The 23,279-nt window shown below is 39.1% G+C and overlaps 1 protein-coding gene across 6 annotated transcripts in view; it reads left to right on the top strand.

Moving 5' to 3' along the window:
• The first annotated feature begins 3,022 nt into the window (after window positions 1–3,022).
• ROBO2 (roundabout guidance receptor 2) overlaps window positions 3,023–23,279 on the top strand; it is a 459,676-nt gene continuing 439,419 nt past the window's right edge. For all 6 annotated transcript variants that reach the window (XM_082046751.1, XM_082046748.1, XM_082046750.1 and 3 more), the window contains exon 1: window positions 3,023–3,143. In XM_082046751.1, coding sequence (XP_081902877.1) covers window positions 3,089–3,143 — 55 coding nt within the window. In that variant the 5' untranslated portion in view covers window positions 3,023–3,088. The remainder of the gene's footprint in view (window positions 3,144–23,279) is intronic.

Genomic DNA, 23,279 nt, shown 5'->3' with positions numbered 1-23,279 from the left:
TTTTACAGGTAGATCTGTACCTTAGGGTTTTGAAGACTGTACATAATCTACAAAGTGTTCTGGTCTGTATTGGCTGTTATTAAATTTATCTTAAATTTATTTGAGAAGCAGAAGAAGAACTGTACAGTGTACAGATATTTCCAATTTAAAATTTGGTAATAAACAAGTCAGCATTTTCACTGTATCCTTGAAATGTCCACTATAAAGGAAAATATTCTTTTATATTTCATGTCTTGTTACACATACTGCCATCAGATAGGGGATTTATGGTTTTCTGGTTTTGCCAATTCACAAGCACGCTGACAAAGAATACCATTTTGATCACCTTACCCTAATTAGCCTTAATTATAGCCTTCTTCACAAGGTAGTCTTTAAACGTGTTAATATATATTTATCTGCAGGACATACTGTGAGTATAAGAGGACATTGTTCCCTGAATTGCATAAAGAGGCTTTGGAGTTGTCATCTGGCTTTGTATGGAATAGCAACAATCTTCTCAGACACTTAAAAAAGCTACCAACACTTCATACTGCCACGTTCGGCAGCAGTAAAATATTTTTCACCAATTACAATCAAGTCAGAAATAACTTGCAGACCAATTATTTGAGTATGTGGGAGCAGTGTACATTTTGCTGAAATACGGTTGAGATCCTTTACCTGAAGAAATTAATATACTTTTTTTTTTTTTTAATCTCTATTATGTGCAAAATAAAAGAGCAAGAAAGAGACCTGAGAGAAAAATACATGGGACTGGTTGGTTAACACTTAAGAAAGCAAATCCTTTCTGTTTAAATAGCCCTGCTCATCCTAGTGCATTAAAGTGTGACTCACATGTTTTTATTCACTGGTTAACTTTTACCTAGCATCGTTGTATTGAAATGATCCTCAACTTCGATGTCCCTCTAAAAACTAAAAATGTGAGCTAACTATATATGCTACCAACGTATTTGAGCAGGTTTCCTTGGAAAAGTTAGGCACAACAGAACTTGTTCCGGGTTCTCTGCTGGAGAAAAGACATAGTCAACTGATACAGCTCACGTGCCCTTCGGTAGCTCCTGATTTTCGGTCATTCCTGTCACGACACCCACTCCCTTCCCACGGCCGGCGCTACGGGAGACTCCCCGGCGTGCCCGGGCGCCCGCAGCCGTTAAGTCTTCTCCCCCCGCGACTCCCGCCGCAACAAAAGGCAACGCCGAGCACGAGGTGGCGGCCGCTGCGCCGCCGCGCGCCAGTAGGGGGCGCTCGAGCTTCACCGTGCGACGCTCCCGCTGGCCCGGGGACGGCGCGTGGCGGCAACGGCTTCCCCAACCGTCACCTCGGGGACGCCGCTGGCCGCTCAGCGGCCGCGCCCGCCCTGCCCTCGGTGTGTCTCTGCCCGGTCACTTTTAAATTCCGGTCTCGATCACGTTGCTCCTTTCTTCGCCTTCCTGGCTCTTTTCCTGTGGTGTTTTATTTTGGTTTTTTTTGGTTTTTTTTTTTTTTGTGCCGTTTGACAAGCCTGTGTCGTGCGTGCAGGGGTGAGGGGCTGTCTCGCCTTGTTCCCTCGGGGTTACGTGGCCCCTTCTCTTGTCTCCCTTCCCCAACACCCCCTCCGCCAGCCTCCGGGCATCGCGGTCAGTTCCGCGAAACTTTCCCGCTGACGGGAGTTTCCCCGCAGCCGAAGGGCCACGGGGAGGGCAGGGAAGGGCGCGGGAGACGCGAGGTGGGAGGGCTGCTCGTTCCTGGTTTTGCACTGAGCAAGCCCGCCAGTCCTACAGAGTTTGTAGGTCACGAGTGATCCATTTTATTTGCTACCTTTCCTTTTCCACAAAGCGGATCAACAGAAAAAATCTCTGGGGAAGATCCTTTCAAGGGTCTCACTCCCAAGTATCGGTGTATGTGCGGAGAGGGAATGAATAATTAGAGAACAGTTCCACGAAATCACTTAGCGAAAAATTAGCTGCCCATTAAACGGGAAGCGGTGAGGAGCAATCATGTAAATTCTACCTACACCCAACTGTAGAGGAAAGGTGGGGGTGGGGGGCACTGCCTGCAGCAAGCCTGATTTCCAGTCCTGTGGCTGTGTTCTTATATCGCCGTCCCCATCTCCCTACCCCGGGCGGAGAGGGACGTGTGGGTGTGGAGCACAGTGGTTTAGTCCACACCCCGCAGCCTCCCTTCCCCAGGCAGCCTCGGGAGCCGCGCTCATTCTCCTCCCTCTCCTTGCCAGCCGGTGTGTCCGCGGCGGCAGGAGCTGGAGGCGGCGGGAGAAGAGAGAGGAGGAGGTCGGAGCGGCGGACGCCGGGCTGCCGGGGCCGCCCGGGAGAGCTGCGGCGGCGGGAGGCCCCCGCACCCCCCGCCGCACGCACCCCCCGCCGCCACCACAACTGCACGGCAGCAGCCCGCCGCCGCTCCCGCCCTCAGCGGCACCGCGCTGGAGTTACTGCCCTCAAGCAGTTTCCGCTCCGGTTTCAGTGAGGAGAGAGGTGGAGGGGACAGGGCTTTATTTTGAGGGGATGCTGAGAAAGCCGTTCCCCTCCTGTAGCACATTGCCTAGGCGTTCCTATTATGGAAGTTAAGTGAGAAACTGCAGCTTGAACTGATTTGGTAGAGAAAGAGAGAGAAAGGGGTAGGGGGAGTGCGAGAGGAAAGCAAAATAGCCAAACCAAGCCAATGATTTTCCTGCAAAGTGCCGGGAAGTTTGTGGAGCACTTTCTAGGAATCAGGTCCTTTCTCAAAGTCTCTTCTTGTCTTCCGAAGAAAGAGCTTGCGTTTGGATTGCCATGGATCCTAAAGAGAGTCTTAGACACACTTGAATAATTCCTCTGCTTGGGCTGGATTGGTGGGAATTTAGGAAGGAGCGTGTGTGCAAAGCAGAAGCCTTCGGAGCTCGCTCGCTGCTCTAATCTGTATGGATCTAGAAGTGTCACATTCAAGACCTTTCCTTCTGCAGCTTTTGATTTCAAGATTTCCCTTTCCACTTTAAGTAGCTGCTAGGAAACTGAAACTTTTGCACCTACCTCTTACTGGCTTTGGGTATTTTTTTTTTTTTTTTAATCTCCGTGGAATTGGTCTTGCAAGCAATCGGGATTGTTTTTAATATGTCAAAATGGGTCTGCTGACGCCACTCCTGCTCTTTGGATTTGCACTTTTTCAAGTCTATGGTAAGTTCGCTTATGTTACATATGCCATTTCTGTGCAAAATTCCCCTTCATCTGAATCTGATTTGGGACAGCACATGGACGGCATTATAAGCTTTAGCATTACAGAGCCTTAAGTTTGTTTATGGTATAAAAATGGTATTTCGGGGGAGGGCGGAGGAGAGGGAGAATTTGTTTCCAATAAGTACTCCTCCCTGTCTGATAACTTAATTAAAAAGCAGCTTATGAATGGAATAATGTCAGCTTGAAGTAGCGAGGAAAAACTACCATGCTAAATCTTTTATTTCGGGGACGGTGTGGGGGGGGGGGAGGGCGGGAAGGAGGCAGAAAGGCAGACAGCTGTTGTAGCTGATATTACTTTGCCTCCTTCTATTGTTAAACTTTACACTGGGAGAGCCAGCTGATGAAATAAATAGGTTAGCTCTGCCTCGGCTCCAGGTGAGGGGAATTGGCGAATTTCCAGAGTCCCTAAATGCCTCCTTTGGCGCTGGCGCTCGGCAGACGAGGCAAGCAGGGTGTGCAGGGCGGCGGGCAGCACGGCACCACCCACCCCTCCACCCACCCCCGCCCGCACCCCCTGCGGGGCCGGGCCGGGCAGGGCAGGTGCGGCGGGCTTGCCCGCCACCGTGGGGCGGGAGTATCTTCCCATCATCTTCCGCCTCACCCCCTCGTTACAGGCTTTCCCGGGGGAGTGCTGTCATGAAGCTTAGCACCGTTTGGGGGAAAGGGTAGATTTCTTTTTTTTATTTTTTTCCCCTCCCTCCTGCCCCCCGCCCCCGCACTCAACCCTTTGGGTCTGCTCTACAACACTTCCTAAGGTTTTCGAGTTCAACGGATGGGGAGCTATAAATTAGCATCTTGGGGAAGTGCGTTTTAGTAGGGTGGAAACTTCAGTGCAAGGGTAAATTGTCTTTCGAAGTAGGGGTTGGCGCTGTACTACTGCAGTATGGCCGTTAGATGCGTTATAGTAGTTCAAGCACGCGACTGGGAAGTAAGCATCTGTAACAGCATACGGTTCTATATGAGTGTGTTCTGGGACCAAATGCTTAGCAGTCCTCCTGGTTTTGAGTATTTGCATCTCTAAACAGTCTTTTAGACTTTAGGTGAATTTAATGTTTGGGACCCTGACTGGTTTTGCTTGTCCGTTAGGGCAAACTTTGTTCCAGCAATGTACTGCGTACAGCATTTACTTTATCAGTCCTGAAGCAAGGACTCTAGGTTTATTGTTTGCAGTCACAGGCTGCTTTGGGTATTTCTCCCCCTCCTCTCATCATTCCCCACCCCCTAGCAAGAAAGGAGGCAAAATAGATGAGAATAGGGAGACATTCAAGTACAGTTTTACATAGGTAGCATAATATGCGATGCAGTTTAATGTTTAGTTTAATCTACCAATAAAAAAACTTCTGCATAATGTATGTACATGCTAAACAGTAGGAAGTTTTAACTGTGAAAGAATTAATGGAACATTTGTGTCTATCAGCATGGTCATAGTTTTGCAGGGATTTTGTTTCCTGTTTGCTTGGTTTTTCTGACTGTAATACATTTTGATCCTTAACTTTGAGGCCACCAGTATTGGACATATCCTTGTACACAAACTGAAAACATTAGGCTGTAGAAATGTAATTATTAGTAAGTGTTTAGAATTGTATGTAGCTAGAAGGAATACAATTAAAGTGTTCAGTGGAAGTGACAGAGTGAATCAGAGGAGCTTGGTGTTACAGAATGTAATTAATGTACCAGCCTGTTTGGAGATATATGAAACAAATGCAATTAACCAGCTTGCTGGAATGACAGGAGCAAGACATAATTTATTCTGGTTTTGTCATGGGGAACACAAGTAGAACCTTTGTTCTGGTTTAGCCTTATAGGACTGGGCTGTGGGGGGAGGTGCAGGTGAAGCACATAGCTAATTTAGAGCAGGCCCATTAGAAAAAAATGCCAAGAAACTGCCCAGAATAGATGTGATCCTTCCCTTTTGCGAGAAGATATTGCAGAGACTGTCAAGTTTGCTTACATTAACAACACAAATAAATAAAAAGCCTTGTGGATAGCACATGGTGACCAAGTAGATATAAGCTGTCATTGTTGAAATGACTAACAAGTAGCTTTGAAGAAATACTGGCGTGCAAGCTTGGCACACAGTACTTTTGTCTCTTTAGCACCATAGTAATTATGATTACACCTTAGGGTGACATATCCCACCAGTTGCTTTGAAAAGGTATACATCAACATTAGCAGTATTTGTAATGCTTTAATTAAGAAAAAAGGCAAAACCCAGTAGACCACTTGTTTAATAGTTCCTTGGTTTGTTTTCTGTGTTTCAAAGTTCTCTCTTAGTTTATTCTGTTTTTGTGAGGTTTTTGTTGTTGGGTTTGGGGTTTGTTTTTTTTCTTTTGGTATCAGGTCCAGACAGAGACACTGGCATTTGAGGCACATTAGCTATCCTTTTCCTGGTGACGTTAGTTTTGTTAGTGATTCAAAAGTGATATTACACAGTGTATAGGTGGTGTAGATCAAAATGATATTTTTTTCTTTAGCTTTCAATCTTGGTTACTGTTCTTGGCGGAAAAAAAAAAATCAGGCATGCAAAAAAACCAACCAACCAACCAAAAACCCACCCCACTAGACAGAGTCTGTACCATAAAATAAAACACTAGCTATTGTAGTTAAAACAGCTGATTACATGTTCTTTTAAGTGTTTATTTGATTTTTCTTTCTTTGTTATGTGGGGTGGTTCAAAAATTCTCTCTTTTTTTAAAAAATTCATTTTATTTCTTCAGACCAATGAGCTACACATCTGTGGCCTTGTGCAGGTCTCAGTTGCCTGTCAGAGAACATGGCTTACACATAAAGCTAGAGTATATTCTTCCAGTGAGCATTTGAGCTGACAGGGTCTTGATCTCTCATGTGAGTTTTGCTGTTGATGGATAACCTTTGCTTCTGTGGAATGTGTGCATTTTAATGTATTAAGCGTAAAATTCTGAAGTGGAGAATTTGTGGTTTTGTTTCCTTTAGCTTGTTCTTCTATGGGACTCAATTCTACAGAGCATTTAAGAGTGTGCTTCCATCACTTGTCAAGTATCTTGCTGAATTTCAATGTATTCCAAGTTAATCATATGCTTTAAAACTTTGCTGAGTAGGGATGAATTTATGCCTATGATTAAATGTTTTGCTGAATTAGTCTTAATATTTTGCTTTCTTTACTTCCTGTCTGGTAAGCTGTTATTGCAACAGCATGTATTTATGTCCAAAAGATAGGCAATTAGAAATTCTTGTCATTGCACTTCCAGAGATGGATTTGTTTGAAAAGTAACGTGATGATCCAAATAACTTGTTTCGTTCCTTTGCTAATTTGTTCGTTAATTTGGTATGCTGCAAAGGGTCCGAAATGACACAGTTCTTTCAGAAAAGGTAGAATAGGGATTTTTAAACTTTCCCGTGAATCGTACTTACTACAATAATCCTCCATTAGGAACTTTCTGAAATGACGAGGTTGATGTTGCTTAAAGAAATTAAGCTTCAGCAATGCAGACTAAAGATATGTAACCTTGAAGATAGAAGGTTTTAAGTACATTTTTAAGGATACGTAAAAAGCATCAAGGATATGTGCCAAAAAATTCAGTGAGAGGAAATGGAAGCTTTGGCCAGCCTGACCAGTCAACTCTTTTTCCAGGAGTTGCTTTTCTATAGCAATGCTGTGTAGGCTTATAGCTCTAAATTCAAGACATGCCCTGTCCGCTGCTGAAGCATTTAGTGGAAATTACTAAAGAGTATGCAATGGCTTTTTAGCCATTTGCTACCCTTGAGTTGCTATTCAAATATTGATCTCAGCTAAATAGATTGCTAACAGGTTCTGTACATTGTGTTTCAGCCACCTAAGAGGAACGCTGCTGTCAGGTTTTATCTGTTATCTCAGCTGGCATCGCAGAGGTTGCTCTTCCTGTGGCTGCCATCTGGCTCACCACCTCTCATACCAACCTTGTGGAGGGTACTTAGTAATCACATTGATACTGTTTCTTGCCAAGAGACTGGGTTACTGCTGCCTTTTTTTTTTTTTCTACATTTCTATAGAAATCTCTTTGTGTTCAGAAGAAGGTTAAGTATTTGCTCTTGCTGAATAAATAAATGTTGGGTTTTTTGGTTCTGACTGGACAGACTTTTTTTTTTAATATATATAATTAAGTGTTCTGTAAAAATTTAGTAATGTTATCCAAGCTTTCTTGCATTTGCATTTTTATAGTACATGTGCCTCGAATATTAAAAAAAAAAAAAAATTTCAATTTTTGTTAAATAGAAGGGTATGAAATCCAGTCTTAAATTGCTACTTCAGAGAGTGTTGAGGATACCTTTTATGTAGGAATAGTCATGTGGACTGTTAATTCTGAAATATTTGAATGCAAAATAGTTGCATGGTTATAAAGATTAGTGGATGTAGATTTTAGCCTCACCATCTTTACTCTTATGTCTGACTTGCACTATACAATACAAACTGAGGACTCTTTGCCCTTGAAGTTATGTATCCAGAAATAAGATTGAGTGTTGTCCACACCTCAGGCTCTTTCCTTAAAAAAGTTATTGTCTGTGTTTAATAGCTTTTATTGTTATAGTGGATAATTAAACATGGCCCAGTTAATTTAGGACCTGATTCTGCACCACTGACATCTGTAACAATTTTGCTACCAAGTCCTTTGTGTGAAAGACCTTGAAGCAGGTGATGATATCTTGACTTACTGTAGGTAAAGGCTTGCATCTTAATTCATGTAATGTAATTTTGTTATGTGATGAAGCTGGCTTGTTGCTACATCCTTCCATGGCGATAGCTTCCAAATGTTACAGGGTACAAATGCATGTTGCTGGTTTAGTCCTGCTTACTCCTTTCCTTGTTCCTGTAGTGCTCTCTTCACTACTGCAGAGTATCTCTTTGTAATCAGAAAGGTGCTTATTGTGTTAGGTTGTGGATATAATTATCTGCTTTCTCAATGTTTTTTCAAGCCAAAAGTTCATGAAGTAAGAAACGACTTTTTAATTCCATCTCTGCAGCTTATCGTGGCTTTGCTGCCATGGAAGAGATCCAAGATGTGCTCTTAATTTCATTAACATAATAACCTTCATCAATAAATACATGAACAACAACAGACAAGCTAACCAGTAGTACCCGTGTAATAACCTGCTGATACCTATATTGAATCTCTGTGCTCTAGTGGCCAAGCCTAATTGAGATTCAGCTTCATACTATGAACAAACATGATGTGAAGATATTAATTTAAACAATGTTCTGGAAGAAGTAGTTTGGGCATATGCGTTGAACTTGCAGTCTATACCACTCTACCCCAGCTATATTTTTAGGCTAAGCGAATTGTAAACTCACTAAATAATGGTTATTATCTGCATATCTCTGTGAGTTAACATAATCTTTTTAATTGGATTTTGAGCTAACTTTATAGTTGTGTTCCAGATAGACTGGCAAGCATCCATCCCTGTGCTTAGTTTCTGAGCTTAGTTGCATTGTAAAACCATGTCAGTAAAAAATAGATTCATTTTGTTTGACGACAAAGTTATGTGTTTGCCTTGATATTTCTAGCAGGAAACAATGTATCTTTGGCTTGCTGATAACTGAAGGCCACCAGTCTTCTAGTGATTCCAGTGTATATTGTGGAATCAATTGAGACTGTGCGTGCCCAGGTTATGTTGCAAACTTTTTGTGCTATTTATCTGTCCTGATTGTGGAGATACTCATTCAACTCTACCCACCAATGTGAATGATGACTGGAAGAACACAAAGCATTTTCAAAATCATTCCTTATCATTTTCAGGTGCTCATTGCAAAATACACCATTCCAGGCTTGATTTGGAGCCACCCTAATAATATGTGATGTTTGCTTGCAGAATCACTTTTCTTGTCAGTGAGTCTTCATTATACTCCTTCAGTTCCAGTAGAATTCTTCAGACTGACTACTGTGAAAGACAGTGGCCTATGATTGTGCTATTTTATGCTTTGTTGTAATTTATTTTCTCTCATTGCTTTTTCTCAGATAAACTGGGAGAACAGTTTCTTTGGTCTGATATATGGAAATAAACTGGTAGGATAAGAGGGGATGCCAGGAATCGAAGTATGATCTTACTTGTTAGAGTTCACCTAGATGGTTATGCCACAATATACGTTGTGGCATATGGTCATTTAGTTTGCATTTATGCATTGCTGATATAGCTTCAGCATAGCGTGCCAAGGAGAGAAGTGTCTTTCTTTAATATGCTAGTCATAAATACAGATTGGACAAATTAATAAATAATAAATGGCCAGCAGCAAGTTGTACAACACAGTGAAATCTAGTTCAGTTCTGTTAATCACCTGCCATTGATTGCAAGATAAGCTGAGTGGAAAAAAATTTAGCCTTTTAAAACCAAAATGTCAGTTAACTAACATCAGTCAACTTATTTCTCATTTGTAATGAATGGAGGGGCTGTGCATATGAGGGTACCAGAGATGTTTTTTTACTGCTGTGAAAATGTCAAGAGATAAGCAGTTATGAAAGGTATTTTAATGCTGCACGAGCCCTATAATTGTGGTTTCTCAAGCTGTCATTCTGTCCAGTTTTCAAAGTCCACATCTCCTGTAGCCCAGATGACTTCATCCTGACAAAAGGAGTGATCAGTTTTAACAGTTTATGTTGTATCCTGAAGAGAAATCTAACGAAGGGATGGGCAATAGTTTCTTTTGTCTTTGTATTAGGAAAAATTCACACAGCATAGCGATGTTATTGGACTAGGAGTTAGTTGTAGAGGGTGTGTTTTCTGCACCTGGATTTCCTTTCCTTAGTCAACTTGATCTTCTTTTTGGGATTTTCACTCCATAGTGGAGGCTGCAGAAAAAGCATCTGTGGGTGAATCCTTCTTCTCACTTTCCAGAGATGAAATATTGTGCTCAATGTATTACATCACCTTCAAGACCTAGAGATGCTTAATGGTCCTCTGTGTACATGTACACTAGTGTTGCTCTGCTACGACAGTTTTCTGGGGAAAGAAGTGACATGGTAAACTGGGAGAAGGAGTAGGAGAGTAGCCTGATTTGATGGATTAAATGACTACCCCATTTTGAAATGAGGAATGAGGCGAGAGAGAGAACAGCAGAGGAGCTGGGCTACAGGGCATGTGGCTGGGTGAGGCAGTATAGGAAGTCAAAAGGGGAGCAAAACACTGTCATGCTTTACGTGATTGTGCTGATACCTGATAACTTCAGGGCTGTTTTATACACAGTATGTTTAGACTTTTAACATTACTATGTAATTTGTACTTCACTTATCCATGAAGTGAATAAACCTCTCTGTTAAATTGTTTAAGTCCAGATTTGTTTGGAGTGGCTGCAAGAAAACACTAAATTGTGATTTGACATACTGAACTAAGGCCTTTGCTGGTTTTAACGTGATGCACTGCAGAAGTGCTGTGATAGAGTGGATGGATTTTTTTATGTATATATTTTTATGATATGTAAGAGAAATTCAGTGGGCTAACTAAAATAGTTGGTTTACGCTAAGGCAACAGCTATTAAACAAAGGACTTTCAGTGGAAAAAAATAGCTATCAGAAATACTGCAGGCAGTATTTTACCCTTGATCTGTTACATCTGTTCTTACCAAGCTGGAATTTAAAATACAACGCTTTGATTTTAAGCTACTCAATGTGATGGATCTATTCAGACTTATGCCTAAATTATAAACTTCTGTGTTTTCTTCTGCATGAATTTGATTCATCATCTTAAACTGTACAGTCTCCTGTTTATGTAATGAGACGAGACAGATTGTTCTGTAAGATCAAGTCTCATGGGCTAAAATCCCAGCATTTGGAATAGGGGGATTCTATGATAAAATTGTCTTTTAGTACTCTTGTATTTAAACCTCTAAAAATAGTTCTGTTTGTGTACATGTAGTTTTTTTAAAAAATATATCTACATAGAGATACAATTGTATCTCTATATACTTATAATGAAAGAAAATAACTTTAGAAGCTGTAAGGAATACAATTTATGTCCCTGATGGCAAAACTGTAAACAGTAGCAGGAACTGCTAGAACACCGAATTAAAAGAAAATAAAATGTGTGACGAGTAGACAAACAGATATATAATTTGAATCAGTATAAAACAGAACGGTGTATTATTATTTACTGAATCCTCTTTGACAACTGCTCAGTTTAGGATGAAATGCAAAAGAACATATGCCTGGCTTTGTATGACCCCAAATTTCTGTTCTCCCTTTCAGCAGACAACATGCCTTTTTTCCCTAAGTGATTTTTAGTTGCTAGGAGAAGTGCAATAGTCTGCCTTGCTCTTATCCAGCGGTAGAAACGAAGAGTGTATTGAGGTAAAGAGAGGAGCAAAGCACAGTATAGGCCATGAATTACAAGTTGTCTCTCATATGTCCACTTTGTTCCCACTTTTTCTTTGAAAACTTTTGTTTTTACTAATGGTGTTTCTTTTCAGCTGATCTCTCAAAACCATACACAGAGTGGAAAAAAAAAAATTGCTGTTAAGAGTCCACTCAGAAGAACAAAAAAAGGAGGGGAAGGAGGGGAGACTTGGAGACTTATTCACGAGGCCACAGTGGTAGCAATGTGCAACTCAATGAATAGCTTCAGTCAGCTGCTGTTAAAACTGGATGATTGATACCTTGTGTTTTTTGCTAGGACTAGAAAGTACACAGTCTTCATAGTGGTCCTGCCAGTTCTAATGCAAATATATTTAAGTTGTTTACAAACTATCTTCAATGTTAAGTATATACAGTATTCCTGAAGCATGTTTGGAAAATTCAAATAGTAATGTTGCATACATTTATTAAAATTAGAATTATTAATAATCATGCTACTCTTGCTCTAGTTTGCGAAACCTTCTCTAAAACAGAGTGTGAAACACCCTCTAGATCATGCTTTTTGAATTAATTGTGTACTGTAGCAAGAATCACTTGACCATCACCTCCTATAATGATCTAAAAGTGTGCTTAACCAAATGTCATTGGCTACTTTTAAACCCTTAGAGTTAAAAATGGTTTTATGTAGGTAGATATTGTAACAGGTATAAGTGATTAGACAATATTATCTATATTAATAGACTATCAAAATAACAAGCATTGTGGCAGATTTCCCTTGAAATTGATTGCAGAATGAATGTGTAGGCAATATATTCTTAAGTGCTTAATGAAACCTAGCCTCAAGAGCAGTCTTAAAACAATGATTACATCTCTCAAGAAAGGCTGGTGAAGAGGTCATGTGTGTGAGTCCTATGAATGAGGAAACAGAACATGTGACTGCGGAGAACTGTGATTTGTGCTATAGAAACAGGTAACTGCCCGTGAACAGATCAGGCCTCTGTATCATTCCTTAACAGGAATAAGTGGTGAATGGCTAAGGGTCTCATTACCAATTTAGAATATCTTATTGACTCGGTTTAGTGACATGCAGATAATGGAGAAATTCAATGATGATGTAATTGGAAAAATAGCGCAGCAACTTGTACCAATTTGTTATTCCCATTTGAACAAAATAGGTTTCACCCACATTTCTGAGAGTATTGGGTGACCTGGTAGTACTGGATTCAGTCCCATTGTAATTTAATGGAATTTGTGTCTGTTTAGGTCAGGGCTGAATTTCCCCCTGGGGAAAGATGAAGATGGAAGGAGTTCTAGGTTAAATTACAGCTGGCTCTGTCTTACAGTCTGCTGATATGAGTGGAGTGTGTATGTGTGGTTCTTTTGTGTGTGGCGTGTGTTTATTTGGGTTTGGTTGTGGTTTTTGTTTGTTTGTTTTCCCTGATCACACAAATTTAAATACTATCTACAGTACAACTGAGTTTTCAGTTCCATGAAAACTGCAAGTGCTGAGGCCAAGAATTTTCCCCCATAAATTACAGATATTGCTTCAGTCATTCTTCAGTGTTAGCCCAAAAGTACTGTTGTCCTTCTTCCTGCTGAGAACTGTGTGGGAAAACAGACACATTTTTGTCACTGCATGTGGATATTGGTTAGCAAAAATTGGATTAACTGTTAATATGTTGATATAGAGGATATGCCTGGTGCCACTCAGGAGCTTCATGACAGATGGACGAATGAGGTCTGGTCTTTAAGAACACAGTGGGTGGTGAAAGAGGTATGGTAGTGTTAATGCTGGGGGCAGAAGGGATAAATTGAACTGTGTTGCTGCTGCATCTCTTTACCTGATATTTACAGAAAGACTACTTTTGAGGCTCAGGAGGATGAGAATGGTAGAATCACAGACCACGAATCTATCCTCTAGTAACAATTTTCCCTCATTTTATTTGATAATCCTACCACACTGCATTAAGAAAGATAAATGAAGCACAAGGTGATTCAGCACTAATGGATTTAGGACAGGGGCTTTGGGGAAGGAGATGCTGGTGCAGTCAAAATTTGGGCTATGCCTGTCCTTCCCTGTCTTTTCACTGTGTCCCCAGATACATGGTTCTGGGAATCTAAATCTGGTAATCTATGCTAAGGAAAGAGTAAGGAAAGAAGTGGTAGCTTTGGCCTGGGCCTGTCTGAAATTGGAGGAAACTTATTGTTGCATGATGCCTTTCAGCTGTCTGACCTTCCTGTTCTTGCATTTGCCTCTTCATTCAACCTAAGGTGCCAAATAAAGCATCATTTCTTCAGAGAACTCATCCATCCCTCAGAGGCCAATTCATTTGTAGAATAAATTTCTTTCAACATACATCTATTTAAATAAGGACCAGCTATAGCTACAATATTGAAGTGGAGAAGTAAGGAATGAAGGCAGGTTTACATATACTTTTCCTGTCATATGCCATGGGACAAATCTACACACATTTTTTTTCTTCTTTCTGTTTTTCTCCTCTCCTGTTAAATCTATTGCCTGTTTTTTGCTATAGTGCAAGATGTGTGTAGCGTGCTTGGTGAGCTTGATATACAAAATCTCATTGTTGATGCTCTGTGTTTGTGATTCTAGAACATTTTCCTCTGTATGAGGTATGCCTTAGCATACTACACAGCAATCAATGGAGTTTAAATGTCTTTATTCTAGGCCATGGCAAAGAATATTCTTTTGTGTTTATAGATTTTCATTCCCTGTGCTGTTGTCCACTGTTTCTGTCATTCTTCTCTGGTTGGTTTAGATTGCTGTTTTCTAACCATGTTGCTTGAATGTGAAGAATGAAAGGACTGAAATATTATAACAGGAAAAGCTTGGGGTGGAAGGTGGTGTTGGTGCAATTTTTTTTAGAAAAGGGTAACCTAAACCAACTAGAGAAGAATGACATGAATAGACGTGTTATTTTTTGCAGTGGGTATGACTTGGAATGTATATGAAATCCTGACTCAGAAGAAGGTGCTGGGAATTTTGTCATTAGCATCAGTGGGGCCACAGTTTTGTTTTTGGAGTGTTTGGCAATGTGAGAGGCTACTGCAGAGAAGGAAGTAAGGTTGTGGGGTTTTTGATGTGTGTGTTGGGGGGCGCTGTTGTGTGTTTTGTTTTGTTTGTTGTTTTTTTGTTTGTTTGTTTTTGTGGTTTTTTTTGGTTGGTTGTTTTTTGTTTTTTGTTTTTTGTTTTTTTTTTCCATTGCATAAAGCTGAAGAGATTGACTTAAACTAAACATAGAGCTATAATCAGAAGATTAACAGATGCAAGAAGCTTCACCTGTGCTCTGTTGGACAACTGGTGGGAAGCCAAGATAATGATACACTACACATCCAGTAGTAAGCAGTGTGTGCAGCAGCTTGAGAAAAAAATCTCTAACACCATTAAAACTACGTTATTTAATCTTCAAGTGAAGGGTAGCTGTTGACTTACGGAGAGTACATTGAGCTGTATCTGTCCTGAGGACTACAACTTCCACTACTAGGGAAGCCACAAATCTATTTTTAAATCCATTTGTAATAAATTTGCAAAGAAGAAAGGCAGATACGTTATTTGGCAACAAATTTCTTCCATACTTCTTAACATTTGTGACCAGGTGTCTTGTTATTTCCAGAATAGTGATGAGGATGAAATAAATTCTGGCACTTTTTGGATGAAGAATGATACAGGAGTTATTGGTGATTTGAAAGGAATGGAGAATAACTGAATGCAAGTCTTGGTCTCTTCTGCTATCTGCAATGGTACTGTTCACATCTTTTGAGATGTATTTTACAAGACTTTTTTGAAAGCTACATCATGTTAATCCTGTGGTATTCCTGTTAATGTGTTGTGCAGGTGTTTTTGCCCTTCAGATAAATCACCAAAAAGCTTTGTGACATAGGGGCAGTGCCTCCAGGGCTTATCTTCTAATTAGAGTAAAGGAATAAATTCTGACCACCTGATATGTTTTGCTGTCGTGCCCTGGTTAGCCTTTAGAGGGAAAAGGGTGGAGCATGAAGGAGTAGAGTTGGAGCAATGGCTCAGCATGTTGCTTGTGTATTATTTGCATTTGGAACTTTTGCTGCTGCAGAAACTGCAGATGGGTTATATTTCAGCAACAACTAGAATAAAGCACAGTGCTTTTCCTGGATGCCCAGAATACCCCTATGCCAAATCAGGATTTGGGGTGTTGGGGAAAGAATTCTAAAGTCATCTTTAGAGGAAGGTGAATTCCTGAAAGTTTGAAACTTCTGAAGACGGATATCCGTGCAGTTATAGACACAATATATCTACCTTATTTTTTTCCCCCAGTGGCTTTGGAATTTAGTTTCCTAGCGTTCCAGAGTTTTGTTTAACATTTTGAACAGACAGGCAGCATTCTCACATCTAAAAAGTGTAATATATTAAGCTGGGGAGAGAAAACGTAGAGAAGGTTAGTTTTAATTTGGACTTGGTTGCAGACATGCTACCTAATGAATCACTAGTACCACATCCTGTAGTGTTATGAGTACTAGTGGTCTCCTGTCTAAATACAGTTCTTGTCCAAGTTCCTTCACTTAGGGCCATAGGGTCATAATTTTTACATCTGCTTTAGGAAGAATATGGGTTACAAGTTGGACTGGCCAAGATGGGGAGTTTTGAACAAGTTTCTTTGGAATTGAGACTTCAGTGGAGAAACTGAAACATATGAAAGAACACTGCTATGCAGGAGCAAAAATGTTCAGCCTCTACACTGAATACCTGGAGAGGAAATAGATTCTATAATATTCTATGATGAATGTTCAGAAGACTTTTCAGATCATGATTTGCTTGCATATATTGAAGCCTTTTTATAACTTTGTATGAATTGGTTGCATATGCATGTAATATAAATAAGACCTAACTGGATGTGGCAAGCCAAAGAAATAAATCAGCCAATGATTCTGCTGTATATATTGTTGGTGCAACTGTCTTGGAGAGCTATAAATAAATTGCTTATTATTTTTGATCGCATTTTCTTTTCAATGGCAAATAAAGCTGTTGTTAACAGACCTTAAAATCACTTGGAGGGTATCTACTTTGATCATTTGGAGGAAAAGAATTAATGTCCTTGTCATAATATTTGTTAGTAGTGTCTGAGTATTGGGACAAGTAGATAAATTGTCAGTACAGATGACTAAAGATTTTTTTCATGTCTTCAAGAAAGAAATTATGCAGAGGGTTTATAAGCACTCTTTAAAGTGCTTAAACTATGCATTACCTTATAGTAAAAAAAGCTGGATCCAAGGGAGGGAGAGATGTATCATTACCTTCTTTTGCTCCTTTCCAAGTATGTCAAAGTCAGCAAAATATTGCCGTGGTTTCAGTAACATCTTCTTACAAGTAGGTCTTGCTGGCTTTGTTTTTCTTTTTCCAGTGATGGAAGATTTTGCTTAGTAAAAGTTTTTAGAGGCTTAGCTCACTGTCAGTAATTATGGCAAAAATAGGATAGAAGATCAATCCATTAAAGTATTTGTGTTCACGGAGTATGTACCTAATATAGTGTAAATGTCACTGGCTCTTGTTTCCTTTCCCTCTCATGGGAAAAAAATCAAGACATGCTTCAGAATACTTTCCTTGACAGAAAGAGATAGTTAGCCAGTTCTGTCATCATTGTCTATCTGGTAGCATGCCTGTCTCTTTGATAAACCGAGTATTTGGAAGTTGGAGAAATATTGTTAAAATGTAATACCCTGCCATCTGGCACTTGCTCATTTCAGTGAGATGCTCTGGAGGTGAGAAGTGATTCTTAAGAAGTTCAGTATGACAGAATTCAGAATATTGAGACTTAGTGAGATTCCTTTATTATATAAACAGTTAATAAAAGTAGTAAGGGGGGAAAGGGGGGCTGGAACAGTTGCTGATTGTTTTTTTTTTTTTAATTTTTTTTTTTTTTTTTTTGGTAATACAGAGTTCTAACATTTGTTCACATAAACAAAGAGATTAATAGTGTACCTTACAATCTAGATTTCTGTTTATTTTTAACCTGTCAAATGGCCTGAGCAGTTGGGCTAGCCTTGCAATAGAAGCTGCAGAATACCAGCAAACTAGATTGTATGAAGCACTCTGGGGATAAAGGTATAGGTGACTATTAGATGACATTAATCTCTATTCTCTGTGAACTGCTGGGTCTCCAGTGATGATAAAATACTTGTAAGTCTACTTAAGTTGGTTTATTATGGCCCATATATTGATGATATACCTTAGGATTTAATAGGCTACTACTGCTCTAGACATGTCTTGTCACATTAATTTACTGTGCAAAGATTGATAGACAGTGAATAACACCAACTCTTGTATTGTGAGAATATGCCATACATGAAGAAGGCAATTGTCCACTTCTGCACTGAAGTGAGTTTACAATGGCTGTGTGACACAAGATGTGTCCAACTTTGGTCCTTTTTGTGTTCTTCTTAATTAGTAGCTCTTGGTTAAAACCATGAGGAAAGTTGTACTCTCTAAATTGACAGAAGTGTATGATGTTCTTGCACAGTGTTTGACTGAAGGCTGAATGACACATTGGTGAGGTTAAGATGGTATGCAGCCTGATTTCATAAATTTGAGGGGATTTTTGAACCTTCAAATTATGGAGAACTCAGGAATATTCTTTTGAGGAATTATTTTAAGTCACTAATCTGTGTACCTTCATTTATTATTTAATTCTAATGTGTTAGGCATTCAAAATGCCTTTCAATTCAAGCAGTGCTTGAGCAAGAGGAAATCTGATGTCACTTATTAGTGCTATTTGTAAGCTGGAAGTGATGTCCTAATTTGAGGAATTTCAATCAGTTATCATCTTGCCTCGTATTGATTAGGTTTTGTTATCTTAGGGTAGCTGCCTATAAATAGGACTGTTGAAACTTAACTGCTGATAAAATGGCACTAAACCTTTTTTTTTATACGTCATGTGTAAGGCATACAGTTTTGGGGGTAAAAATTACTCTGAAAGATATCACTTTAAACATTGAAGAGGGAAATTTATATTTATTTTGAGAGGTATGGCTGGATTGTTAGATAAAGTGATGTACTTTAACCTCTAAGGCAACTGTTTAAATTAAGCCCTAGATCTGAAGTTAATTGAGATGAATGGTTTTAGCTTTGTCTCTGGTGTAAAGAAGTCCACATTACAAAATTGCTATACATCTGTTTTTGCAAACTTGGCATAATTGGCATTCTCTTAGGACTGAATTGGCATTGAAAGTGAACTAGTTCTTCTTGCTTAGGAAGATGTTGCCTCTAGGTCAGGGTGAATGTCATTGTCAGGTCTCTGAAGGAAATCTGCTCCTGCCTCTAATAATCCATAGCTGAAATATTGGGGAAAAAAAAAAAAAAAATGTTATAAGTGCTGTGGCTGGTCTTTTTAACCCAAAACCAACTTCAGAGTAAAGAAAGTGAATCACTATGAGACAGGGACTTTTTCTTGCATTGGGTAGGAATTCAAATGCTCAGAGGCCTTAAAATTTGTTCATGACAAGTAGCCTAACACTTCAGTGATGGTCTTCTGAACCATCACTCTTTCCACATCTCTTCTGAAAAAGAAGAGATGTGGAAAGAAATATAAATTAATGTAGAATACATTGTTATTTACTAAGGACTAGGCTGAACTTGAGTGAAGGAAAGCATGTGGCTTTACTTCCCCACTTGCCTTGGAGTGTCTCAAGGAATTGCATTTCCTCTTTTTACCATGAAGGTGGTGAGGCACTGGAACAGGCTGCCCAGAGAAGCTGTGAATGCCCCATCCCTGGAAGTGTTCAAGGCCTGGCTGGATGGGGCTTTGAGCAACCTGGTCTAGTTGAAGGTATCCCTGTCCATGGCAGGGGGGTTGGAACTAGATGATTAAGATCTCTTCCAAGCCACACCATTCTTATGATTCTATCCTTCTTCCAAGGGAGAAGCAATATGTATGATACTGCTGTTATCTGAAGAGTTTTTGTTTGTTTTCCTACTCTTGTTTTTATGTCTTCTGAACTGAAGCTTTGGAGCTAGTCCTGTGCCTCCCATGTTTAGTTGGCAGAAGATGTGGAGGGTGCATGATGGACTACATAACTTCTAACCAGTGCCTCAGTTTTAACCCCTGGAGTGAGCTGAAGTATTGGGAGGCAATGAAGGAACCTGTGTCTGCATTTTGATCAGCATGTTCTGTTTGGTGTTATCCAAGGCAGTGTTCCAGGGTAAGGCATAGTGTGTGAAGTGCTGTATTAGCACAAGTGGAGAACATGATTTCCCCAAATCTTTAGATTTGGATAAGAAAAGTATCACAAAAAGTACTTAGGACAGAAATTGGGGAAAAATTTCCATGAAGTCAGTGGGTCATATTCATTGAGTTCTGTTTGTTCTCTTCTGGTATTGAAAAGCAACTTCAAAATGGAATGCTGTCAAATTGCATATGTTTATATACATCTCTTAGCTAATTAAGGAATAGTTTTCTTAAGGTCTTGAAAGATTACAGCATTTTTTTCATACTGATTTGCTATGTTCCTGTTTGAAAGCAGAACACAAAAATGGTTTTATTTATAAAAATAATATGCTTAGAAAAAATATTTGTAAAAAATCTCCAGTTTTTCAGATTTTATTTTTTTGTTTTAATTAAGAACTTGCAAAATACTTCAGTAGTGTTTGGTTTATTTTTATAACATATACAGTTATACATCTATAAGAGAATCAGATAACTGCCTCATATGTGTCCATAGCAGGATTTGGTGAGTGAACATAGGTGTTGCAAATCTGAGTAAATATTTTGGCTAAATATTAGGTCAAATTTAATTACATGTTTGAAAGTGTGCACCTTTTGTTTCAATAACAAGTGTCAGGGTGAATGGGAGGGGAGGAGAGAGGACCGGGAAGAAAAAGCTTATTTTCTCCAATTGTCATACTCTCAAAAAACCCATGGAATGAACTGTCTTATATGATTAATGCTAGCTACTTACTGTGATTTCTAGTGATAGCAGATAGACAGAATTTTGTGGTAGATTTTCTTAGGTGAGCAGTTTTAATAAAGCACACATCTCATGTAGTCTTTTGTTGTATCATGTGTAGAACTTATTGGCAGGAATGGGACGTGAGCTGTTCTAAGCCTTAACTAGCTAAAAGGGATTAACTTTACACAGAGGATTTACTAATGAAGACATGGCACTTACAAACACACAGAAGGAAAGTGAATTGCTGATCAAGAAATTCTGTCTAGTTGTCCTCTAAAACACTTAGCTTTTTTTAAATGCTACTTATAAATGTAGTATATTGTATAAATCTAATTGGATAATATTACCATATTTTGTCTTCCTGCTTTTATAGTAGTTTCAATCACTGGCAGTCAGAGTAACATACTAGCTATGGACAGACAGGACAGTCAAACTGTAGTCTGTGATGGCAACTGGTGTAGTATTTATTCTTCTGATAGTTAATTTTCATATGCTTAGGGGTAGATCCTACTACTCGAGCCAGTAAAGAATTGGTTTTTGAAGGGGTGATGCAAGTAGTTCTAATGTGCTCTGGGATTTGTTTAAAAAAGCAAAACAAAACAAAAACAAAAAACCTAAACCAAAACAAACCCAATACAACCAAAAACAAAGTCACCACACAAATGAGCAAAGAATAAAGTAGTGAAATTTTTTTATTGAATACTCTTGACATACTTCTGTTCTGTAAACAATGAGTTTGCTCACCTGGCTTCCAGCTGTGAAGCTTCAACAGGGTTTAAAAAACAAACAAGAAATCAAAGCCAAAGTAAGAAAAATAAGTTTCCCCACTGAAGCTTAAGAAGGCTTGCTGACAACTGGTTTCATGGTCACTCAGTCTCTGATTTCTGACTTGTGTAATTATTAGTTGGGAAGGATAGGAGAAGGTGCAGATTGTTATGTCACCTTTAAGAAAATGCCTTTTTTTTTTCCTGAAAGTTGTGTGATCTTGTCAGAACACATTAACTGTGTAGGCAGAGATCAAGCACGTATCAAAAAGTTTAAAAAACATGCCTATTGCCTCTGATTCCTTCTCTTGCTTTCTTATCATATCAACTGCAGGTTCTGTAGCGAGACAGACCACCTTGATCTGTATTTCAAATGCATCTTTGCTGCAAAGGTTTGAAGCAGATTTTAAGGTATTTTAGACTTACCATCCCAAGTGAAATGATCCAGGTTTTGGCTAATAGAGCATGAGACCTTTTTGTACTCTTTAAAATATACTGTTGTTGATACTTTTTCAAATATATGTTTATACATATGAACATCTGCATCCACGATTGTAATAATTAAATGAGGTAATATAGGTGTTCTATTTTACTTGTAGGGGAATATAAAGATATTATCTGTAACAAACAATACTGTTTTAACTGAATCCAATATAAAAGTGAACAGTCATTTAAGAAGTCCATTTTGAATAAGGAATAGTAAAGCTTATTGCTCTGACAACCAGAGTATGGTCCTTAAAACCACATAAGCTAATAAGAATTAGTCAGAGTGAATATCATTCAAAAATAAGTTTATTCTAGCTTCCCAGTATATACTTGGTAGATTCTATGATTTTTGTCTCACAAATTATTAATTCTATCTTATACAATGTATATAGAAAAGTAAATGTGATATACCTTTCTCTTCAAGATTATTACTATAGTTTATTTCTTTTATAGATTATTGGTATTACTTCAACTTAATGAAAATTCTCAGCCATATGATTAAATCATTTAAAAAATCATCACCCTTGTCTTTTGTCTCATGGTAGACAAACAATGCATTTTGGAAAGGAAAAAATAGGGCAAGCACTTTGAGGTTTTTTTTTTTCTTGCTATAGTAAAATGAAATAATATTAAATAACATACATAGACTTGACACCTGTTGAACAGGGCACCAAAATAAATTTTAAAATACAGTCAATGTTGAAGTTTTTTGCACCACTGTAGTGATTTTTGCCTGCAAGGTTAGTGATATAATCCTATGAGGTTGTTGCATTTGATTTTGATGTTAACCTTTAGGATAGCTGATAAACTGACTTTCTTCTGGCAGGCATCATTAATAGGAGGCACTGTGCTGTCCTGAATAATTTTCCTCACAATTAGCAGCATTGATCTTGTAGGTGCAGCAGCAGCTGAAGTTCCTTGAGGCAATCAGTGAGTGAAACTGGTTGAAACTCACACCGAACTGCAAGACAATTGTTCTCATTTGACCATTACAACAATCATTTTTTTCTGGTCCTTGTTTGTTGATTCTTGAAAGCAGTTTATTCCTCGTGCTTTGATATTTCTCACCAATGATTCCAAGGCAAGAAATGAAAGTCTATATCTTGCAAGCTGTGTCTGTAGGAACAGTTCTACTTGGTATTTCTGGATGTGAAGATAATCTGTAAATTACTTTTGTACAGAGACAAAATGTCTTGATATCTCAAATATAATGAAAGCTGTGGGGTTTTTTTTCTGGGGAGGGGAAGAGGTTGAAATAATTTCCAGTTGAAAAGCCACCTTTATCCAATTATAAATTAGTATTGATTAATACTCATAGACTGAACTCCAGGAGAGGCTTTACGTACCTCTGCTGCCTACTAATAAGGTCTCATCTTAGATGCACAAAAGCTCTTAAGGAAGAGGGTCATTTGTATGAAAGTTAGGAAAATCACCCTGTGCTTTTGTAGTGAGGGTATTTTGCCTATTGAGCGGGCTTCAAAGAAAAACTTGATACTGATGTGGGAGAATAGACTGGACTCTGTAGAGCTGCTGAGGAGCATAGAAGGGCTGTAGGGCTGGGGGGAGGGTGAACAGGGAGAGTACTGTGTGAAGAGACT

This window comes from Streptopelia decaocto (genome assembly GCF_964273445.1).
Source record: "Streptopelia decaocto genome assembly, chromosome: 1".
NCBI lineage: Eukaryota > Metazoa > Chordata > Aves > Columbiformes > Columbidae > Streptopelia > Streptopelia decaocto.
Note: the sequence above shows the minus strand (reverse complement) of the source record. Positions and strands in the feature narration are given on the sequence as shown.